This window comes from Poecilia formosa, unplaced genomic scaffold, assembly GCF_000485575.1.
Source record: "Poecilia formosa unplaced genomic scaffold, Poecilia_formosa-5.1.2 Scaffold359, whole genome shotgun sequence".
NCBI lineage: Eukaryota > Metazoa > Chordata > Actinopteri > Cyprinodontiformes > Poeciliidae > Poecilia > Poecilia formosa.
The window spans coordinates 512,308-532,270 of NW_006800298.1; the positions used below are offsets into that span (position 1 = coordinate 512,308).

General features: G+C 36.6%; 1 protein-coding gene across 1 annotated transcript in view; it reads right to left on the reverse strand.

The window, feature by feature from the left end:
* Positions 1-2,538: 2,538 nt before the first annotated feature.
* The window catches only part of LOC103153695 (nucleolar protein 58-like), a 66,482-nt gene continuing 49,057 nt past the window's right edge, over positions 2,539-19,963 (reverse strand). The window contains exon 2 of the mRNA XM_007574712.2: positions 2,539-4,580. Within this exon, the coding sequence (XP_007574774.1) occupies positions 4,258-4,580 (323 nt within the window). The 3' untranslated portion in view covers positions 2,539-4,257. The remainder of the gene's footprint in view (positions 4,581-19,963) is intronic.

Here is a 19,963-nt window from a genome sequence, read left to right on the forward strand (position 1 = left end):
GAAAAAGTTGGTTTTAGAAAAAATATTTTGTGGCATTTCCAAGGAAGGAACAATGATGTTCTCCTACCCAGAGACACACTCCAGCCCTGTTTAGCCCACTTCAATTGAACTTTTGTTTGTTTGACTAGAAAGTCCAGTTCTTTTGATGAGGTGTGAATACATAATTGAACTCTGATGCAAACCAAAAAGCGAACTCTGGTCCTCCTATAAACCCCGGACTCTGTTTGGTTGAAGTGAACTGGTGCGGTTCGAATGCATGTGAATGCCAAGAGAACTGGAGACTGCTCCAAAAGGAGGAAGTGGACAACAGCACAGGGCATTCTGGGTAAATACAACCAAAACAAACATGTGAGTCTATCGCTAGCAGGAGAAATGGCTAGTGTTTTTTTTTTCCAAAGACATAAAATAAATCCTACAACTAATAAAATCTGATTCAACTCCATTTTTGTGTACACTTTCTGATGAAGGAAGATGTGCTCAGTGTGTTCTTCACTCAGCACATCTTCACAGGGGTTTTGTGATGTTTCCTTCAGTAGTTCTTAGGGCAGTGCTCCCACAGGCGAGGGTGGGACCAGGTTGATGAAAGAGTTTGGTTTGTTTGACGCAGTGTAGTGTGAAAGTGAACCACACCAGCAACTGAACCAAGTTTACCAGACTATCAGTTGTGAAAACACCTGAGGACTAAGTCCAGCCTCCCTTCAGCAGAAGCTCATTTGTGTCTCAGTTTTTGGTTTTCATCCATATTTCATGAACGTACAAGAGTTTGTTCTTTGGCTTTTAATGCAACTGAACCAAAAAAATATAAAGTTGGCTTTATTGCTGTACTCTCTGTACCTCAACAGACCAGAACTGTAACAAATGACTGAAGACCCAATCCATGCATCCATCTTTATAATTTATCCATCATCACACTTAACACCAAGACACTTGAATGCCTCTAATTGATTCAGGGTTGAGGGAGCCAGACTCATTTTATTCAAATTTTTATTTTAGGATGCTTTACTCACACTATAGGGTTGATCATATGTTTTTGTTGCATAAAACCCATAAACTACAAAAGACATTCAAGAGACAGTCTGAGGGAAATGTGTGGATTTTAAGATAAATTTAATTGATTAAATTATTTACACAAAATTGGAGTTGATGCATTTGAGTTCTTTAAGTGACTTAATTAAATCTGGTTTGCCTAGATTTCTGAGGCAAACCAGATGTTTTTGAATCACTTTAAGCTTGAACAACTTTTAGTTGAACTGAATAGCTTTCAGTTCAGCTAATGAACTAAGATTTCCAAAAAACTGCTTGAAGGATGACAGATTTGTATAGATTTGTGTCTTACTAGGCAGACCTTTAAAAAAGTTCCACATCCAAGAATAAGTTTCTGTCAGTGAAGAAAGATCTAAAGAGAGCTGAAATATGTATAAAAAAACCAAAACAAAGATGGCAGTTTTGTGAAGGTTGATGGATGGAGTGGTGCAGAAAGAAAGGAAGCAAATGTATAAAGCTAACAAAGACGATGAAAGAAGATAACAGAAGTCATCAGAAAGCAATTTTTAAGGTCGCGGGGAGGAAATGAAAATCTAAAGTTTAAAAAACTGTCAAAACAAGAAGTGGACTGAGGATGAAAGATGAAAAGAAAGCAGAAAATCCAAAAGGAACAAAAAGACAAGAAAAAACAACAGAACTTCAGGGTATGAGATGGATGAAATGGATATATAAATGGAAGAAATTTAGCAGTGTTAAACACAGTGAAGAAAGGGTTTTGTTTGATAGTGAGATAATATGGGCTGAGACAGAAATAAAAACATTTACCAAAAAAGAGAAAGAAAAACTAAAATCATGGGAGTGTAACTTCATCTGCACAGTCTGTTGGTGGCCTCCAAATTAAACAGAAATGACTTTGTTTTAGCACCTTTTACCACCTACGACCTGTAGCTGATCCTGCTTTTATAGCCAAAAAGAAAAAAAAAAGTAACATTAAAAGTCTGCAGACAGCCGTGTTCATCAGGTTGATGATGGCTGAGATGGCTAAAAAAATTCTCAGGAGAGTTGCTTGAATAAAAAGTTCCCGCTACCTATGAGAGACGATGGAAAACTGGGAAATCGAACATGTGCTTCAGTAAAAAGGTCAGATCCAAAATGAACTTTTGACGTAAATTTAAATTCTAAACTTTTCTTTAATGAATCATGAAACATGTCAGAAGATGAGGTTGAAGGCTAAAAAGATAACTATAATTTATCAAGTCAATAAAATAACCCCGTCTTGTTTCGCCAGCATACAAAATAAATTCAGACAAAAATATACTTACAACTCTTGAACCAGCGCAGCTGGAGGCCATGGGGAATGACTGCTCAGAGTTAATATATATTTAAGATGTACTTCAATGTGGATGACGTTTTAACTGGCAAAAGATGAAAACTTATCACATTCAATGAAGGTAATTTACTCCCCACCAGCAGAACAAAAGGAGGAATATTGCACAATCACAACCACAATTAGAAGGCAGTAACTGCCTAAAGTAAGACACTTTTATTACTAAATAATCATAAATAAGCTTATTTTATTCTCATGTTTGGGGACTTTAACTACAGGCTTCACAGTTAGCAAAGTTTTTACAGAAATGTCTTCTGGGATAAACAATGGCTATAAAAGCAGACTCAAAGGAGGAGCCTGATGGATGTGAACCAAAACCTGCTCCACATTTCAAACATTTCACACGTCCAGACTGATATGAAACTGGAACTTATAGTGCATGGTATCCAGTGGATACTTTACAAAATCACCAAGATTTCTAACAGTCTTTCTTGGCAAAGACAAGATGGCGCTATTTCAACTTTTACACTTAAACATGTGTGAAATAATCAAATATCTACATTAAAAAAATGTTAAAAATGGAGGGGAAACTATATTCAAACAGGAGGGCATGAGGTTTTTGCTCAAACAACAGAGGCTGAGACCAACATTTCAAACAGCCATCTGTTTCACAATACAAGCTAAAAATAAGAATAAGTATCCCGGACAAGAAAACAGCTTAAACTGGACCCACAGACATGCTTAATGTGGACTTAGAGAGTAACGCAGAGCTGCTGGCACAGCAACAATGGCAGGAGTCTTCAAATGTTAATTCTAACAGAAATGCACCTAAAATTCTTAAAATCTTAAAATCCACTTGGATGACAAAAAATGTACAAATGTGTGTGTGAGCATGCATCAAAATGGGAAAAAAAGTAGTTTTTCTAAAACTTGCATCCAAGGTTGTGTGGACATGCAGACATAATTAGAATGTGTTTTAATTTCATAATAATGTGAAAATCATCACCAAACAGACAAGATACAATTGTCTTTTATGAAAGGTGTTTCTTAAATGTAGTCTTTGAATCCTTTAAGGAAACTTTCAAACTATGTCTGTCTAATTGGCCCTGAAATGAAATAAAATCTGCAAAAGTGTTTATGTTTTGTTGTACTAATCTGAGTTTTTTTTTCCACAGGACTTACAACACAGCAATTTTTGCTTCTAAAAAATGTCTAGTTTTCTCGTTTCACTCCTATTTCTTCTCTTTATTCTCTTTAAACTGACATTAACGAAGCTGTTTAAACCACAGACGAGCAAAGGTTGGAACTCCAAGGGGATAAGTACGTGTCCATACGCCAGCACACGTCCTTCTTGAGTGAACCAAACTTAAAAAAGCGGTGAAGGTCAGACGGGGGTGGCTGCAGCAGCGGCAGCTGTGGGATGTAGCCTTGATTTACCCGGAAGCAGTGAGGCGGCTGGACGAGCCAGGCGATTTTTATTCCTGGTGGAAAGGCGGCGAGGGCTCCGGTGAACCCTCGAAGTGTGTGTGGGTGTGAGCTGGTTTGGGGCCCTGGCTGAAATTAGTGCTGCGGGTTCAAATGCTGCTGAGGCAAGACGAAGACAACGACGAGAAGGAGGAGGAGGTTGCGTTCATCATCACCCCTCGTCGGCTCAGAGCTCACCACAGTTGGAAAACACACTCGCTGAACGGCTATATGTTGCGGATTCAGCAGAAGAGCAGCGGATCAGCGCGGTTGTGTAAAAACATCTGGGAGGAAATGGTTTTGCCACTGACAAATGTAACCCTAACAGAGAATATTTACAATTAAATGCATATGTAAACCGTATAAATGGACATATTCCTGTTAGATTACCCTGTTTATGTTGACATGTAAACAGTATATGTGTGGAAGATGAACTTTATATTTTTAAATGCATATAAAGGTAACATATTGCATTGCTTCCATCAGCCCTCTGCGGCTTCCGGGTCTTTCTTCTTCTCTTTTACTTTTAAAGAGGACTTCCTGGACACTTTTTTGTCCCCAGACTCCTTTCCTTCTTTCTCTTTGTCCTTCTCCTTCTTCTCTTTTTTTTCCTTGGAAGAAGATGACTCTTTCTTCTTCGTGTCATCCTTGGGCTCTTTGCTGGAATCCTTCTTTGACTCTTTTTTGTCTTTTGATGACTCCTTTTTCTCCTTTTTCACCTCCTTGAGGGTCTCCTCTGGAACCCCTGCTTCCTCTTTCACATCTGCCTCAGATGGCTCTCTGGAAACTTCTTTCTTCTCTTTTTCTAAATCAGGAAAAACAAGACATACAAAAAAGGCAGTTATTTTTTGATTACGAGGAAAATACAAGTTTAGCTAGAAAAGGAAGGAGGGAAATTAAACTGCAAAAGCGCTAAATCTTACTGAGTATTTTTAGTCTAGCTTCTGAAATAAGATCAAACTTACAAGTAACTTTTCAGCAAGATGCAGGAGCTTGTTTTAAATCAATAATTGGTTAATGTAAATGGAGAACTACTAGTTCCATTGGTAAATCATTTCACCTACAACATGGGAAATAGCCCTTGTAACATGACAAATGCTTTTGAGAGATGTGAAAAATTTTGTGTCAAGGAGCATTTCTGGGCAGAGAACTGATTGATGCAACAAAGAAGAGATTTGGCTCTGTTGTTATTTAATTGCTCTAGAATGAAGACTAGTTCATGTTTGCAACAGACTGATGTAAACACGTTTAGAACAAATTAAGTGACAACAGCACCTGCTGCATGACAAAGAAACTCCTCCTAATCTAACATCCCCCATCCCTTGTAAAGACACACACATGAATACACACAGTCTTCAGCTCCGCCTCCTTCAGCTTGAACTGGCACTCTGATAAGATGATAACAGGACTGTTGTCTGCCAACAATGAGACGCACTTCTTATCTCCATGAGAACGGAGAGGGTTTAGAGACCGCAGACGACAGCCTGGTATCTCGCTGTGAGTGGAGACTGCGTTACAACAACCGGCTCTAAAGGTATCTGAATGTGTCTGTGTCCTCGGATGTACGTGATGGCGACAACCGGCTGTCCTCTCAATCTGCTCGCAGACTCCAGAAAGAAGCTAATCAGACGGCCCATCGTCTACGGCTTTACAGACAGACTCGAGTGCCGTGTGGCAGCAGGGTGCCGTAAACACAGCAGAGTTGGGTAGTAATGAGTTATATTTACTCAGTCACATTTACTTTTAGGACTACTTTTACTCACGCTACACTTTGTACTATGTACTTTTACTTGAGTGATTTTACTATGAAGTGTCACTATTCTTCAGTAACATCTCTGGATACTCTACACTGCAAAAACACAAAATCTTACCAAGTATTTTTGTCCAGTTTCCAGTGCAAATATCTTAGTACATTTGAAATAAGCCTAAACCTACTTATTTAAAAGTAACTTTTCAGCAAGACATGGGGAAGCTTGTTTTAAGTCAATGATTCTTGAAGATACATTAAAAAACAAAACAAAACAAAAAAAACACACATATCATTACATATTATTTTCATTTTGGTCTTTAAAAAAATATTCACATAACTTTATATTTTGTTCTGTCTTATGTTAAATATTAAATGACCAATGTTTTGATCAGCTACTCAGCACTCGAGCAGCCTTTTTACCAAATACCTTTTTATTCTTAAGTAATTTCTTAAATGGCTACTTTTAACCCTGACTTGTCAACACTTTTTGAGTACTCTACCCACCGCTGTTCAACGTTCATTCTGTCCTCAAAACAATTCAAAACCATTTGAATTCGAAGAAACTAAAGCTGATTTCTTGTACGACTATTTTTTTATAATTCTGCTCACATAAGAAGAAAAATGAAAGATGATAAAATCAGTCTGCAACAACAAAATGTACCGACTCATAGTGTAACAACTTAATTGCGATGGCTCATTAAACCGCCTGTGTTTCACCGCCAAAAGCCACTTGTCTCCCCACCCGACCATAAAACCACAAAACTACAAACACAAGAGAGGCATATATGTATAGACAAGAAAACACACGTTTATATGCAAATTTACACCTAATCCACCAAATTAAACTATAATTAAAACTTTTAAAGAATACAATAAGAGCAACATGCAAATTACTGTACCGCTCCCTTTGTTCTCAGAACTTTTACGATCAGACTAAAAGACACACGGGACGTGGGTGTCTCTGTCAGGATAGTGAAGTTGTAAAGAAACAAATTGTCATGGTGAAAGTGTCTGCAAACACATTCCTGTTTTTTTTTTTTTTTTTTTTTACAAGTGCTGCCAACAAAAACCTCAAGAAAATGTGTATTTTATGTGAATCAAGAGCATTTCATCAGTGGCTCTGGGTGGGTTAATCCCATAGCGACAGGCTAATCCAGACTTGATGCTAACTGTCTGGTTACAACTTCACACAGAAGACACATAACCCCTGAGCAGCTGAGCCAACAAACACCATGTGTGAGTTCATATCAGCCAGTCCACACTGACTCAACACAATACCAATAAGAAACATGTGAAGCAACCAAATAGGTTCCTAGAGGTTAGACGTTTTAATGTCCCTTCTGCTTTGATACAAAGTTACTAAGTGCTGGTTCTCTGCTCTCCTAGCTCTCCTTAAATATATATATAAAACTGTCAAACCAAAATAAAATGTTAATCGAACTAATCTGAACTCAGACTGGCTCCTTAAAAATATCCAGGTCACCTACTGGGCCCATTGGAAAAGACAGATTTAGTGCTGAAATTATCCTTAACTGCAAAGTAAGAAAGAAAGAAAGAAAGATGTAGCATTGATTTTTTTTCCTTTCCTTTTCATTTGTTCCACTTCCTTTTCTTCTTTTTAAATATTCAGTTGATTAAATAAAATGTGAATGTTTTTCCAAAATATGTATTTTTACATGTTTTATCTTCGTTTTGTTCTGTGAAATGATCAGTAGATGGGTGCTTGATTGCTCTTAACTTTTTATACAACATCAACTAGGTATAAATATCTGAATCAACTATTTATATGATCCAGTTTACAGTTTATTGTTTTTGCCTTGTATAGATGAGTCTAGAGTAATTCAAAACCCTGGGAAATTTAAAATTAAAATTGTTTTTATTTAACCAAAGGGTTTGTATGGTACAGAGAAGGAGACTGATATCTCTCACAACACAACACAATGTCAGAGGATGATACGTTTTGAATAAAACCAACATGCATCAGTGTTTATTTAGTTTATTCAAAATGCAATTTTATTAAAACTGATATTAGAGCAATCAAGGTCATTTTATAATTGCTGAGTAGAGTTTTGCATGTTTTCACTGATACTTAGATTTATATTTGGTGATAAGATAGGTTGGAAGGCCTCCTTACTATAACCCTAATTTTAGGACAGCTCCCTTCACTGATTCTCTACAGACTTAGATTGGCATCCCCAAAACTGAAGAAATATGTTAGTTAAATTAAAATGTTCATTTCAGACCTATAGTAAAAGTTCCAGAAGGATGAATGGTTAAAGCTGAAGAGCGAGAACGTCTGTGTGATGTTGAAATGAGCCATCAACAGGAGTCACACTGGTTATAACAAGGTGTTATTTCTGTTGCACTCCACTTCACACATACTCACCAAAACGGTTCTGTGTCTACCGTCCTAGTTGGCTCAGTATTAACACTTTGTCTTCTCTGGCTTCACACGGGTCAAATCAAACAAGCAAAAATGTTTCTGAGTTGCAACTTTAAGACATTAAACTTCAGACTATTTTATTTATTGCTTTGTACATCCACACTCATAGAAAAACAACATTAAAAGATTAAAACAGTGCCTGCTTTTCAAAAGTATTACAGCGCTTGTTTTTTTGATTGGCGTGAAAGATAAAAGTGACTGTCACATCAGATTAGAGGAATAGAGCTGTTTAATTTAATATCTTAATTTAACAGTCAAACATTCAGCCTGAGCCTAACTGATGCGTTTAATGGGTTATGAACTGATTAACAGCAGCCTGGTTATGTATCCACAGATACTGAGAGATTGATCTGATCGTATTTTGGCGTTTTATTGGTTTACAGATGTCAGTTTAATCTAATCATTATGATGGCTTACTGTGCTCTGTTGTTTGATGGCTTTGTTTCACAAAGGTCATATGTGTAATACTGACTTAATACAATTTTTAATATCTGAGGTAAAAAGTTCATCAGAAGGTTTGAGTGCAAAGAAACACAATAAACATTGCAGAACATTTTGTTTTTGTATTATATTGTCTAATAAAGGATTACACAAATATGATCTGAATATCAAATTTGACTATCAATATAAACGACCAGGTAATCTAAAATAATCCTGATAGTGAAAGTGGGATTAAAACGATCCTTTCAGGTTAATGTTGATGATAAATCTGTGGCTTTAGAGGAACTCTGCACTGATGGAGGTCAGTAATCATCATTGTAGGCAGGGGTCAACCCCTCATCGGCTGGGTGTCAAAGGTCAATGGCCCTCACCTACTTGGCTTGTTTTTTCAACACAAATACAAAATAAATGTGAACTAACAAAACTCAAGTTAGATGTTCTCTTTTTCTTTAAAGAACAACAAACAGCCAAATGGCAGCCAGTCTGCTTCACAAACATGACCAATACCTTTCTGAGATAAATGTTTTACTTTTTCTGTCCATATTTTTTTTCAGTACAAACACAACAAACTCCATCTGTCTTAATGAGATCCAGAGGCAGGGGGCAACAATTTTATAGAAATTGTTTGTTGAGCTGTGGAACATTTTTATGTCACAATTCAAAACTTTTACCACTCAGTTTTTAAGACTTTTTAGTTCTTTTAGTGCATTTTAGAGATATAAAAACAGAAGTTGATAATGAGGTTATGGAACATATTTCTACAATGAACAGGCTAACTTTGAAACCTGGGAAAGTTAGAGAAGGACAGAAGAATGGAAGGATGAAGAATGAAAGAGAAGTGGATAAATTGAGGGATAGAGGGAATGTTTAGAAAATGAGACAGGAAATGAAGTCCAGAAATGCAAATATTTTCTTTTTCCATAAATATCCAGTCTTGTCCAGACTGTTAATAAACCCTGTCAAGCACAATTATGTGCACAAAACTGAATCTCACTTTTCACTTTTCAAATTCCACTAATTATATTTATTACATGATGTTTGAGCAATATAAAACATCAATGAATACAAAACTCAATGAACTCTCTGTGTTCTGATGATAAAAAAATAGTTGTTAGCATGCATCTTAATTTTGTGGTGCTGAAAGGACAGTTCCTTAAAAGATGTGTGTGTGTAAATCATCTAGTTTGTTGCAATAATTATGATCAAACGATTGTTAGTGTTTGCAATCTTTTACTAGCTTTTGCCTGTTTCTGTCTTTCACTGCTGAATATGTTCCATGTTGAACCTGAAGGACTTTTCTTGTAAAAGGTATGTGATTAAATCTGTCAGTGTTTTTGCAATCGCCAGGAGGTACCCCTTCCTAAAATGTTGATGAAAAAGAAGTCACGGCTAATCTGACGTCTGACAGTAAGGACAGAGGACACTCTCATGCTTGGCCTTATATCCTGTAGCGTAACATTATAAAAGTCAAATGAGCAGATCTGCAAAAACTTTCCACATGTTTGTAGGTCAGGAACATTCACAATCACCCAGGGAGACCAAAGTGTCGAACGTTTTGCTTTTACTTCCAAAGTATGAAATAAAACTGTGTGCGAGGGTCAGGTCCTTCAGGGAGTGGTAGCAATGAGTCGATAAACATTGATGTTGTAAGACAAGATGGTAGCTTCCTTCTTGTATGGAAGCCTAAAGGGGTCAGGTCACGTCATGTCAGTCTGTTACTTCAACAAACTAACAAAGTTGAAGTGTGTAGACTAAACAGTGCAGAGCTGTGTGTGCCACGCCATCCTGATATGAAGGGATCAACGTGACTTTAACCTCTTTTCACGTGGGACAGCAACTAGCTGGAAAAGTTAAAACAGCCTAGAGTTTTTGAATTCAATATGAAACTGACCCAGCTGGGTCCAATGTAGATCTGTTCAACAGGAAACTAAAAGATGGATAATTTATGTCATCAAACAGCATGTTATTAGATATAGTGAGTGCTTCTTAGGAGAATAAACCCATTATGATATTGTTCTCTGGAATGAGTGAGGAGGTGTTTCATTTTAAGAAGCATGTTTGTCGGCATAACGGATAAGGAAAAAAGGCTGTCACATTATTTATGTACTGACTGGCTCTAATGACATTACTGGCCTTGGGCACTTAGTGGCTTGCACGTAGATTCTGTGTTTCTGATTTTGTTGCACGTCTTCTCCCGCCTTAGTTTGGGTTTCTAAAAAAGATTTAAGTTTAAACAAAAATAGTTTCTTAGTTCTTGATCAGGGGTCTAAAATTTATAGATATTACTTCCCTTTGACTTTATGGTTTCAATCATACTCCCAGTACAAACTTTGAATGGAAAAAATAAATGATGTCATTTTAGGAACCAATTTAAAGGAGACTTTGTGGAGGAAATCGTCTGGCGAGAAAATATCACAATTGGAAATTCAGGACAACAGAAAAGGTTCATGGGATGATTTTCTTACAGATTTTAGGATTTAAGTGTAGTTATGAATACAAAGCATCTCAATGAAATATTTAAGAACGTATTTTAGTTTTATTATCCATCATATAACTTTAATTCAAATAGTTGAGAGTTTTTTCTGAATGAGTTTGACATCACTGGCCATTTTCTAAAGAAAGTGTGGGCATAACTTACTGGAGGTGGTTTCACAAGATGTGGTTGTTTTGCATTGATGAAAAAATACAACAGTATTGTGTTATTTTCATTGATATAAATTTTTATTAGATTTAAGTGATCCTCTGTTATTTTCAATTCTCTGTGCAGCTTTACAAAAGGTCTTCATTTTCTATTTATAAAATTGGTTGAAAGTGCTTCACAAATGTTAGTTTTTTTATTTCATTGACTACTTTCCACCTTATATCTCCATTAATTCTTTGTGGCTCAGATTCAACAAGGTGTCAGAATCCTTCCTCAGAGATTTTGGTCCATATTGCCATGGCAGCGCCACACATTCGCTTCAAATTTGTAAATGATGTAAATCTTGTATTTCACCAGATCCCATAGCTGCTCTTGAGGCCATTGGATCTCAATGAACTCACTATTTTTGTTCAAATACATCTAAACATGTGTATCTCATCATGTGTCCACAAAAGGTGAATGGGAAAACCTTGCAAATACCAAATAGATGAGTGGTGCAGCGTGTGCGATCCTTTAAATGACAGGTGTCTGGTTTCTTTATTCTGTAAGAGAGTCTAGTTGTAAACACTTGTTTGTTCCTAGTGACACAGAAACAAAAACCACAGCAACAAAGGTCAGCGTGTCCAAAAGATAAAGAGAACGACGCTATCTGTGGTCTGTTCAAAGCCCACATGTTCTGCCTGGATTCATGTGTTAGCAGTGGATCATAGCATTGCATTCATCTGCAGGGAGGCGTAGTCAAAATAGAGGAGGCCGCACAGATCGCCCGCATCACAGTGCCGTCAGCATGCCGGACGCTGAAGCTGAAGACTTGCTGATTTACAGAATCCACCATGTTCATGTGTGTGACAGAAAGACAGAATCTGTTAAGAACTGAATCTGATTGCGTCTGTACCAAAGTGCATGTTTGGAGATTGTGAAATTTGTGAGTGTTTATGTTGAGATCCCATGTGCTTTTGTGCTGCAAATCTTAGATAGAATTATGTGGAGTCAAAAAACTGAATCTGTGTAGTCGATGGGAAACGACAAGGGAGCGAACTACAACACACACTATTTAAACAAGGAGAAAGCTGACAGGCTGAATAACTTCTTCCAATGCCTTTTATTTTTAGGTCAACCTAGTGAATAATTTAATCATTATTTACAATCTTTTGCAGTGCATTAAAATCAATAAGTGTTTTGTCAGAAAATCATAAATAGATTGTGAAGGGAGGATCAATTCGGCAAACGGAGTGCTAACTGCTCACGTCTTCTGAACCTGATAAGCATGGTTGCACGAGCGTATCTGAAGTTGAGATGAAGGTGCAAAACCTTTGTTAATTCAGCTTTTTGCACAATATTAGTGATTCAAGCATTAAAAAAAACTTAGTCTTTAGAAAATAACTTTAAAGGCTTAAAACATGTTTTTCAAATAGATTGAAAAAACAAAACTGGCAAGTTTGTTTAGTATCTAAACCCTCTTGCTGTAGGAACTTGATTCCTGAACTTTAACTCTCACTCTAAAACAACTTGTTTGTACAAATAGTGGCAGTAGAATGTAAAGCCTTCTGCTTGTATACAGCAGCAGGCTTTCTCATCCTTCATTTTGGACATTTGAAAATACAAAAGAGATAGGTCTGATAAGATTTAAGGACTTTGGAAAAAAAACAAAATGCAATCAACATTTAAATTTGGATAAATGAACAAAGAAAAAGTGAAAAATACTGACTTATGTTTTCAGATGAGGCAACAAAGTTGAGAAATGCAAAAACCTAAAGACAGAGAGAGGCTGAGACCATTGCGTAGGTTCTCTCTCTCTCTCTCTCTCTCTCTCTCTATGGGTGTGGTATAGTGGGTGGGTTCATTCCCGTGGTCGGCCAAGATATTTTTTCTCTGCTCAGCTACGCCCTGCAACTAACCAACATGCAGACACACACATACCGGCACACACATAATGTACAGAAAAATATATGGTGGCTAGTCCAAAGAACCAACGATAGAAAAGAACACAAAGCTTTCCAGGTCTGGTAGTGACATAAAACTTCTGTATTTGTCTCTAACAATCACACACCGATGCACAAAAACATGCACAAATGCACGCATACATGCCTCTGTCTACTTCCTCCGCACTCTCTGCTCTCTGTCTAAATACAGCCAACCACATCAGAGACAACGTTTACAACGCTGGGTGAGTTACACACTCGCATGCATACATACACACACATAAACTGTAAATTTTACTCAATACGTATAGCATATACATAACTCTAAAATGAAAACACACACCATGCAATAAAAACTGAATGATGATTTACACATGTGAACAGATACTTACATACTGTACCTTAGATGTAGGATGCTAAATCTAGTTTGGGTATGTGTGTTTGTTCAGTTGGCTTCTGTTGTGGTTGGCCTGTTGTTCTGGTCTGAGACAACAGTCCATCCCTGGAAAGTGTTTTAACAATCCACCGCCATGACAACACCAACACACAGTTTTAAACAGACACCCAAAGTCTCTAAGCGTAAGGAAAAGAAAATCAGAGTAGATCTTTGCATCCTGATTGTGTGTGCTATCTGACATCATAAACTAAGACAGACAAAACATTTAATTAAGCCCAGAGTTATTTATACCTTGGCATATTTAGATTTAAATGTTTCAATATTAGGACAGAGTATTTGTTTTTTTATGGCACATTAAGTACATCCTCCTACAGTTCTAAAGTTCCCAATTAACTTCCAATCTATTAATGCGATGTGATGTTGGATATCTCTGTAAGTTTTTTATTATGTTATGAAGGACAGGGACTTGCTACAAAACAGATTTTTTTTTAAATCAGGCCTGCACTCATACAGGCCAGATGCATGTATGAGTGCACTTGATATATTACAATGATTAAGTACTGAGATAAAAACTTGGCTAAAAACGTAGAAGTAGTCCCTGATGTAGTGCTTAAATCCTGTTGTTCCCCATATAATCTAATAGTACAGGCACCAGCCAAATTTCTAATCCATCTCTTGTATAACTGATCATCAGCAGGTGTGACTCTTTTGGTAATTTGATGGTTTGGAGATTATGATTGTTGAGATTAATATGTTAAATTGTAATTTCAAAACTGCTATGCAATGACATCTGTATAACCGTTTTCCTCTTCTGCTCTCAGAAGAGGAAAACATTTACACCAGGTGTGACTAGCTAAAAAAATAGCTCTATCCATCACTTCAGATGTGTGTTTGAGGAATGAAGATTTCAGTAAAACTGCAGTCTTGGCACTTGTAAACTTGTGGAAGTAGTTGGCCCTGACAGAAGTCTCACATATCCCCCTCCTCAGTGCCAAACCTTAAGGCAGGATATTTTGGTGTCCCCTGAAGAGGAAGAAGATATTGTCCCCCAAAGAATTTGATCTGCCCCAGAGTCTTTTCCCAGTGGTAGAAACCCAAAATGCCTTCAAAGGGAGGCTTGCTGATCAGATATGTAAACCACATCAACTGACTTTTTCCCATGTGAGGTAGCAGAGGTCCCACTCTGTGTCCTGTAGAAACTTCAACACACTGAGTAATCAGCATCACTCGTAAACATTTAGTCAAATAGTAAGTTATCTGGATTTACGTAACTGAATCAGTTTGAATCATTTATCTGATATAAGCTCCAGAATTTTGAATTTACAACCCGCCCTGCTACCGGCCTAATGCTTCCTGAATGACAGCGTCAATAAAACTCCCACCATGTGAAATATAAATGGACAAGGCAGAACCAGCAGGCTTGTGGCTTTTACTCTTCATGAAGCTAATTATAAAAATATTTCCAGATATTTTCAGATCTTCTTATATTTCACTGTACTATGTGTTTTTCTTGTTGCTCATGCAGAGCAAAGAGAGGAAGGGGAAACACCCAGGCTGCCACAAATGAAGCACCCTGATGGGGAAATACCCTGCACACAGACCTCCCTTCTCCCCAAACGTAAAACCCGTCTGAAAGACCCCAGAGGACCTGAGGGACACCAAGGGGTTTATACAGTTTTCTAAATGGACAACAAGAGAACCAAATCACACACACCTCAAGAAGTAAATCATAACACAGTAACAGAGAGTTAATACCCCTAAAGGTTAAAAGAGGTAGACTGTGAAATCCTTAACCCTGTTACTATGTAGGAAACACCAAAGTAGGATATCTGAATGGTAAAAATGCAATTCCCTTCCTCCCAAAAAATCAACAAATGTTCTTTTTCACCTGCTCCTTTCATCTGTTTTCTTTCACTCATGTACTTGTTCCCTGTGCCAGTTTCCATTCACTTTGCTTTTTTTCTCGTTTCTCTCTTCTTATAAACCAAGTTTACCACCTTTGACTTCATAACAATTTACCTCTTTTACACTACTCTCACACTTTTCCTTTCTATATGTAAATTTATTCTATCTCTTCTTACATTTCTAAATGGGCACCTGTTCAAGTTCATTGTAGGAAACAGCAGCTGTGGCTCTGCATGTGTTTTTTAATTGTACTGTGGTAAGCCACCATTCTTCCTCCGTCTCCTCCGCGCCACTACCTCTGCCAAAGATACACTTCCTATTGCCAGGAAGGAATAAGGGGCGAAAGGAGGGAAGGAACCAGAATTTAAGCCTTCTGACCCCTGCAGGGTGAAAACAGAGGAGACATTGTACTTGCATGAAGGAGTCATTTCATTTTTCTGCATTTCCCACATCCATGAATTCCATATAATCTGTGAATAAAATCTCTCATCTATTATTTGTATTTCATTTTCTCATAAATAATTATGAATCATTCAATTTAGAAAATAACTTTCAGTTATAAATCTGAAACCTGACTTCACAAGTCTGGACATACTTTATCCCAAAGGAAAATTAAATGTTGAAACTCATCTTCCAAATATATTCAAGACGTTTTTGTGAATGATGATGCTGTGGACAGGATGGACCTCTGGTAGCAGCAGTCAGCAATAAAAGTGAAGACTGATCATGATTAGACTGTCATGGCATGTTAACAGCTCTATATCGGTAAAGTAAAGATTGTGTTTCACAGTAACCTGTCCTGGATGGCACCATCAGCTGATGACATTCATCGCTGGTTCACCTCATTTGCTTTTGTTGCTCCTCTTTAAATCTGTCTGGTCCATTAAAAGAAATGTTTAAGTTGTATTCAGTGTAAAAAAACAAAACAAAAAAAAAAAGCTAGCAGTGTAACAAGATCTATGTGATATAAAAGTTCAACAATACTGTATTTCAAGTGAAAATGAAATTCCAAATATAATCCAGAAACCATCAAAGCGGGACTTCAACAGGTGAAGGAAATGCCATGAAATGATGTGTTTTAAAATGATGCCCTGTTGTTTAGGAGTCTTATTTTACAGCCACAAACAGGGTACATTATGAAATGCCCTTTATGTTTATGAAGTTGGCTTGTTGTCGGACTGGCAGACAAAACTTTGCTACAAAAGTACTGAAGAAGCTTTCACCACTTAAAGTGCCTGTATGGCAGCAAAGCTAAAAACAGTGACAGAGAAGAAAAATCTGTTACTAGCTAACTGTTAGCTGCTAATAAAGCTGAAGTTTGTTTTTGCTACGTAGCTTCCTATTGGTGCTCAGCAAAATTTGTTTTTCACACTTTTTATTGAGCTTAGACAGCATTAGATCATCTTCACTTACAAATACTTAAACTCATCAATCTAGAACTGTATAATTATACAAACAAAGATTTATGAAAAATATAAAGGAAGTATTTTCAACTGTTTTATTATTATGAGAAGTTACAATTAGACAAGAATAAAAAAACGCAAACGAGGGGTTGGAAATGGGTACTACCCATTTTCATACACGTAGCTTTGATTATTTTGTACCCATATAAGTTTGATACCAAATATAACTGTAAGTTCATACCTACCAGGGTAATATTTCACATCTGCTTTGAAGACTGACAGTTCAAACTTATTTTTCATATCTACTCATAGTGTAGAATATGCTTAGATTACTGCAATGAATTATGTCTCAAAGCAGGAGGTCATTTTGAAATATTCTGCTTTTTTGAGGAATTATATCACTAAATCAGTCAGCTGGCTCAGAAGGAGATCAAAAGAAATACAACCTGAAATAGGCTGTAATGTACATACTAAATTAAATTAAATTAGATGTTTTCATCACTGTTTAAATTATTAATTAGTGTATTTACAAAGAAAAATAAAACAATGTGCAATTAGTTAAGTAAAATGATAGAAGACTTGTTTTACAGATATGACAAAAGCAGATATGGACAAAATGTCAACGTGAGGATACAAAATCAGGTTATTGATTGATAAACAGGCAAATTGGGGTTTAGCTTCTGCTTATTGGAACTATAAACACAAAGTGTTTAAAAGATAAGGCATACAATGTATTTTTATACAACTAGCATAATAAAAGATACTGTGTTTGTAGAACTATAATAAAAAGGCAATTAAAGAGCTATGAGTTCAAAAAAAATATTTTTTTCCCTTTTCACTTTACGTTTTTCTGTTTCTAAAACAAATCAAAACACCGTTAATGACAAGCTGACAGCATGGTGACATAATATTAGTGCAGGTTGTCTGACCATCCTTCACACCGCCTGTTTGTGGTGCTACGGTTGCCAGATTCAAATCCATCAACTGTGCCTGCAATTAATAAGCCACACACACGCGCATGCACACGCACACACACACACACACACACACAGGCACATCAAATTTACAGCAAACACTCTTTATTCCACCAAATTAACAGGCAGAACTGCTGTGACTAGAAACACATGGAGCCTTTTGACAAACACAAACATACCAAATTGATTCAACAAACAGCCTTCAAGTAACGCTTAATATGATTTTGGAATGACTCAGTTATTTTAATGAGATTTTACCTAAGACACATACACACACACACATGTTCGCCTGGGGGGAAAAGCTTCCTCGTTAATCAAACATTTTCACCAAGCTGCAGTCACACAACTCACCTTCCTTCCTAGAACTGACTGACACTTCCTTAGCCTCCTTTCTTCCTCTGCAGCAAGATAATCCCTTAAGTACTATTTGTGGTTTCACAGAACAGTTCTGTCAGTGGCTTCACGGTAAACTCTTTTTTTTAATGGCAGGCATTTGGGGAATTAATAACAACAAACAGACATATTGAGTTGCTTCTCTCACAGCTGTTGAATATGTGCACTTTCATATTTTACAGACTGCAGCAGCAGACCTACTCCTGTCCTTCTAGGGATGGAAAAATCATCTTCTCACAATTTTTTTAACAGTAAAATTGAAGCATTGAAGCCAAGAGAAGTTTTCTGGATAGATTTTAATCAGTGCAATGTGTCTAACTTGCAGCTGGTGCATTAACATTTTAGGGACATAACTGTTGAAAAATTTGTCACGATTGACAAATGCAAATTCATCCCAGGTATAATATGTTCAACTTCAGAACAAGTTATAAAGCTGTTTTCTATATTACATTAGATCTTTTAAATTACAATTTGCAGCCTGAAAACAGAATTCAGACTGCTGTGGTTTTACAAGCTGAGGATACTGTAAGATATCTTGATTAGCTTTAGAAAATGTATTGTTCAAAGTTCATATAACTCTAAAGTCTTTCACTGTGAACGTTTGCATTTGTTATGCTGCCTTGATGGAAGGATGGAAGTGGACTTTTGGAAGTTCATTTCTAACTGCTCTTCTAACTGCTTCAAGCAAAAACTGGAATATTCTACTTTTAGTCACAAAGGAAAGTGGAGCTTTTGACAGAATGTTGATCTGATTAGTTTGATAAATAAATCTAGTAAGCTGATAATAAGATAATTGGCAAAATACCAACATTCTGAAAACAGAACTAATTCTGCTAATAGTTGACTTAAGCAATTAATGCTGATGTTAGCATTCATTCTGCTAAGAGTTGGATTAATGCTGTCTTCAGAATGATGAGGGAGCAACTAGCTACTGGAGACACTAAAGTACTCATCTTATTTCCTCCTGCTTCAATTGAGAAAAGAAAAGAAAAAATATATATTATCATTACAGAGTCCATAGCAAGATTAATTTAACTCCTGGTAACATCAGTTGCTGCTTCTGCAATGCTGCTAACATCAGTTTTAAATATTCACATTTTACTTTCATTGCCTCCTGCTTGCATCTGTGGCAAGGCATCTCTGATGTTGGAATTGATGGAAGACAAAAAAAAAATGTTTCAATTATAGTACTTGAAAAGTGATTTAATTTTAAAACAGCTCTACCAACTAAATGGTATCAGGTTTCTCTGGTAATCAAAAAATCTGAAAATGTTTCATTTCCCCCACATAATAGGTACTTAATAAAGTGGAAAGAAAAGCAGGAAACTGATGCATTTAGAGAGCAAATATCAACTCTGGACAGAATCTGCTTCATAAACAACTCCAAGATTTCTTTGATTTGGCAGACTGTCGACAAGTTCTTCACAATTTAATATTGCTGTACTGACCTCAATTAGATTAAGTATGAAAGGCAATTTACTGCGTCACTAACTTCCGTGCCTGTACCAACTTAGAAGATCCATTTGATTCAACATCGGTATTAGATCAAGTTAAGGCCACCAATCCATCAACCATTCCAACCAGATATTTTAGTGCTGTCAGGGGGAAAACTGTTTGTTATTTTTGATGCAAATATTTCAAAACAATGGAAACTTTGTTTGATTTTTGTTTGACACAGAAATGATACTTGAAAATGGAACTGAGGAGCAGTTAAATTCTGCACCTTTTACCAAGTTTTGCTGCTAAGAAAACTTAGCAGCAAGTTAAGTTGCTGCTAACTTAACTTAGCAGCAACTTAGTTATTGCAAAGAATAAGTTAGTTATAAAGCTTTCAACCTTCAAATGCCATGGAATATATAAGATCTATATATATTCTGATTTTCTTTCACAGCTATCTCTGATAACTGTGCTAATTGATA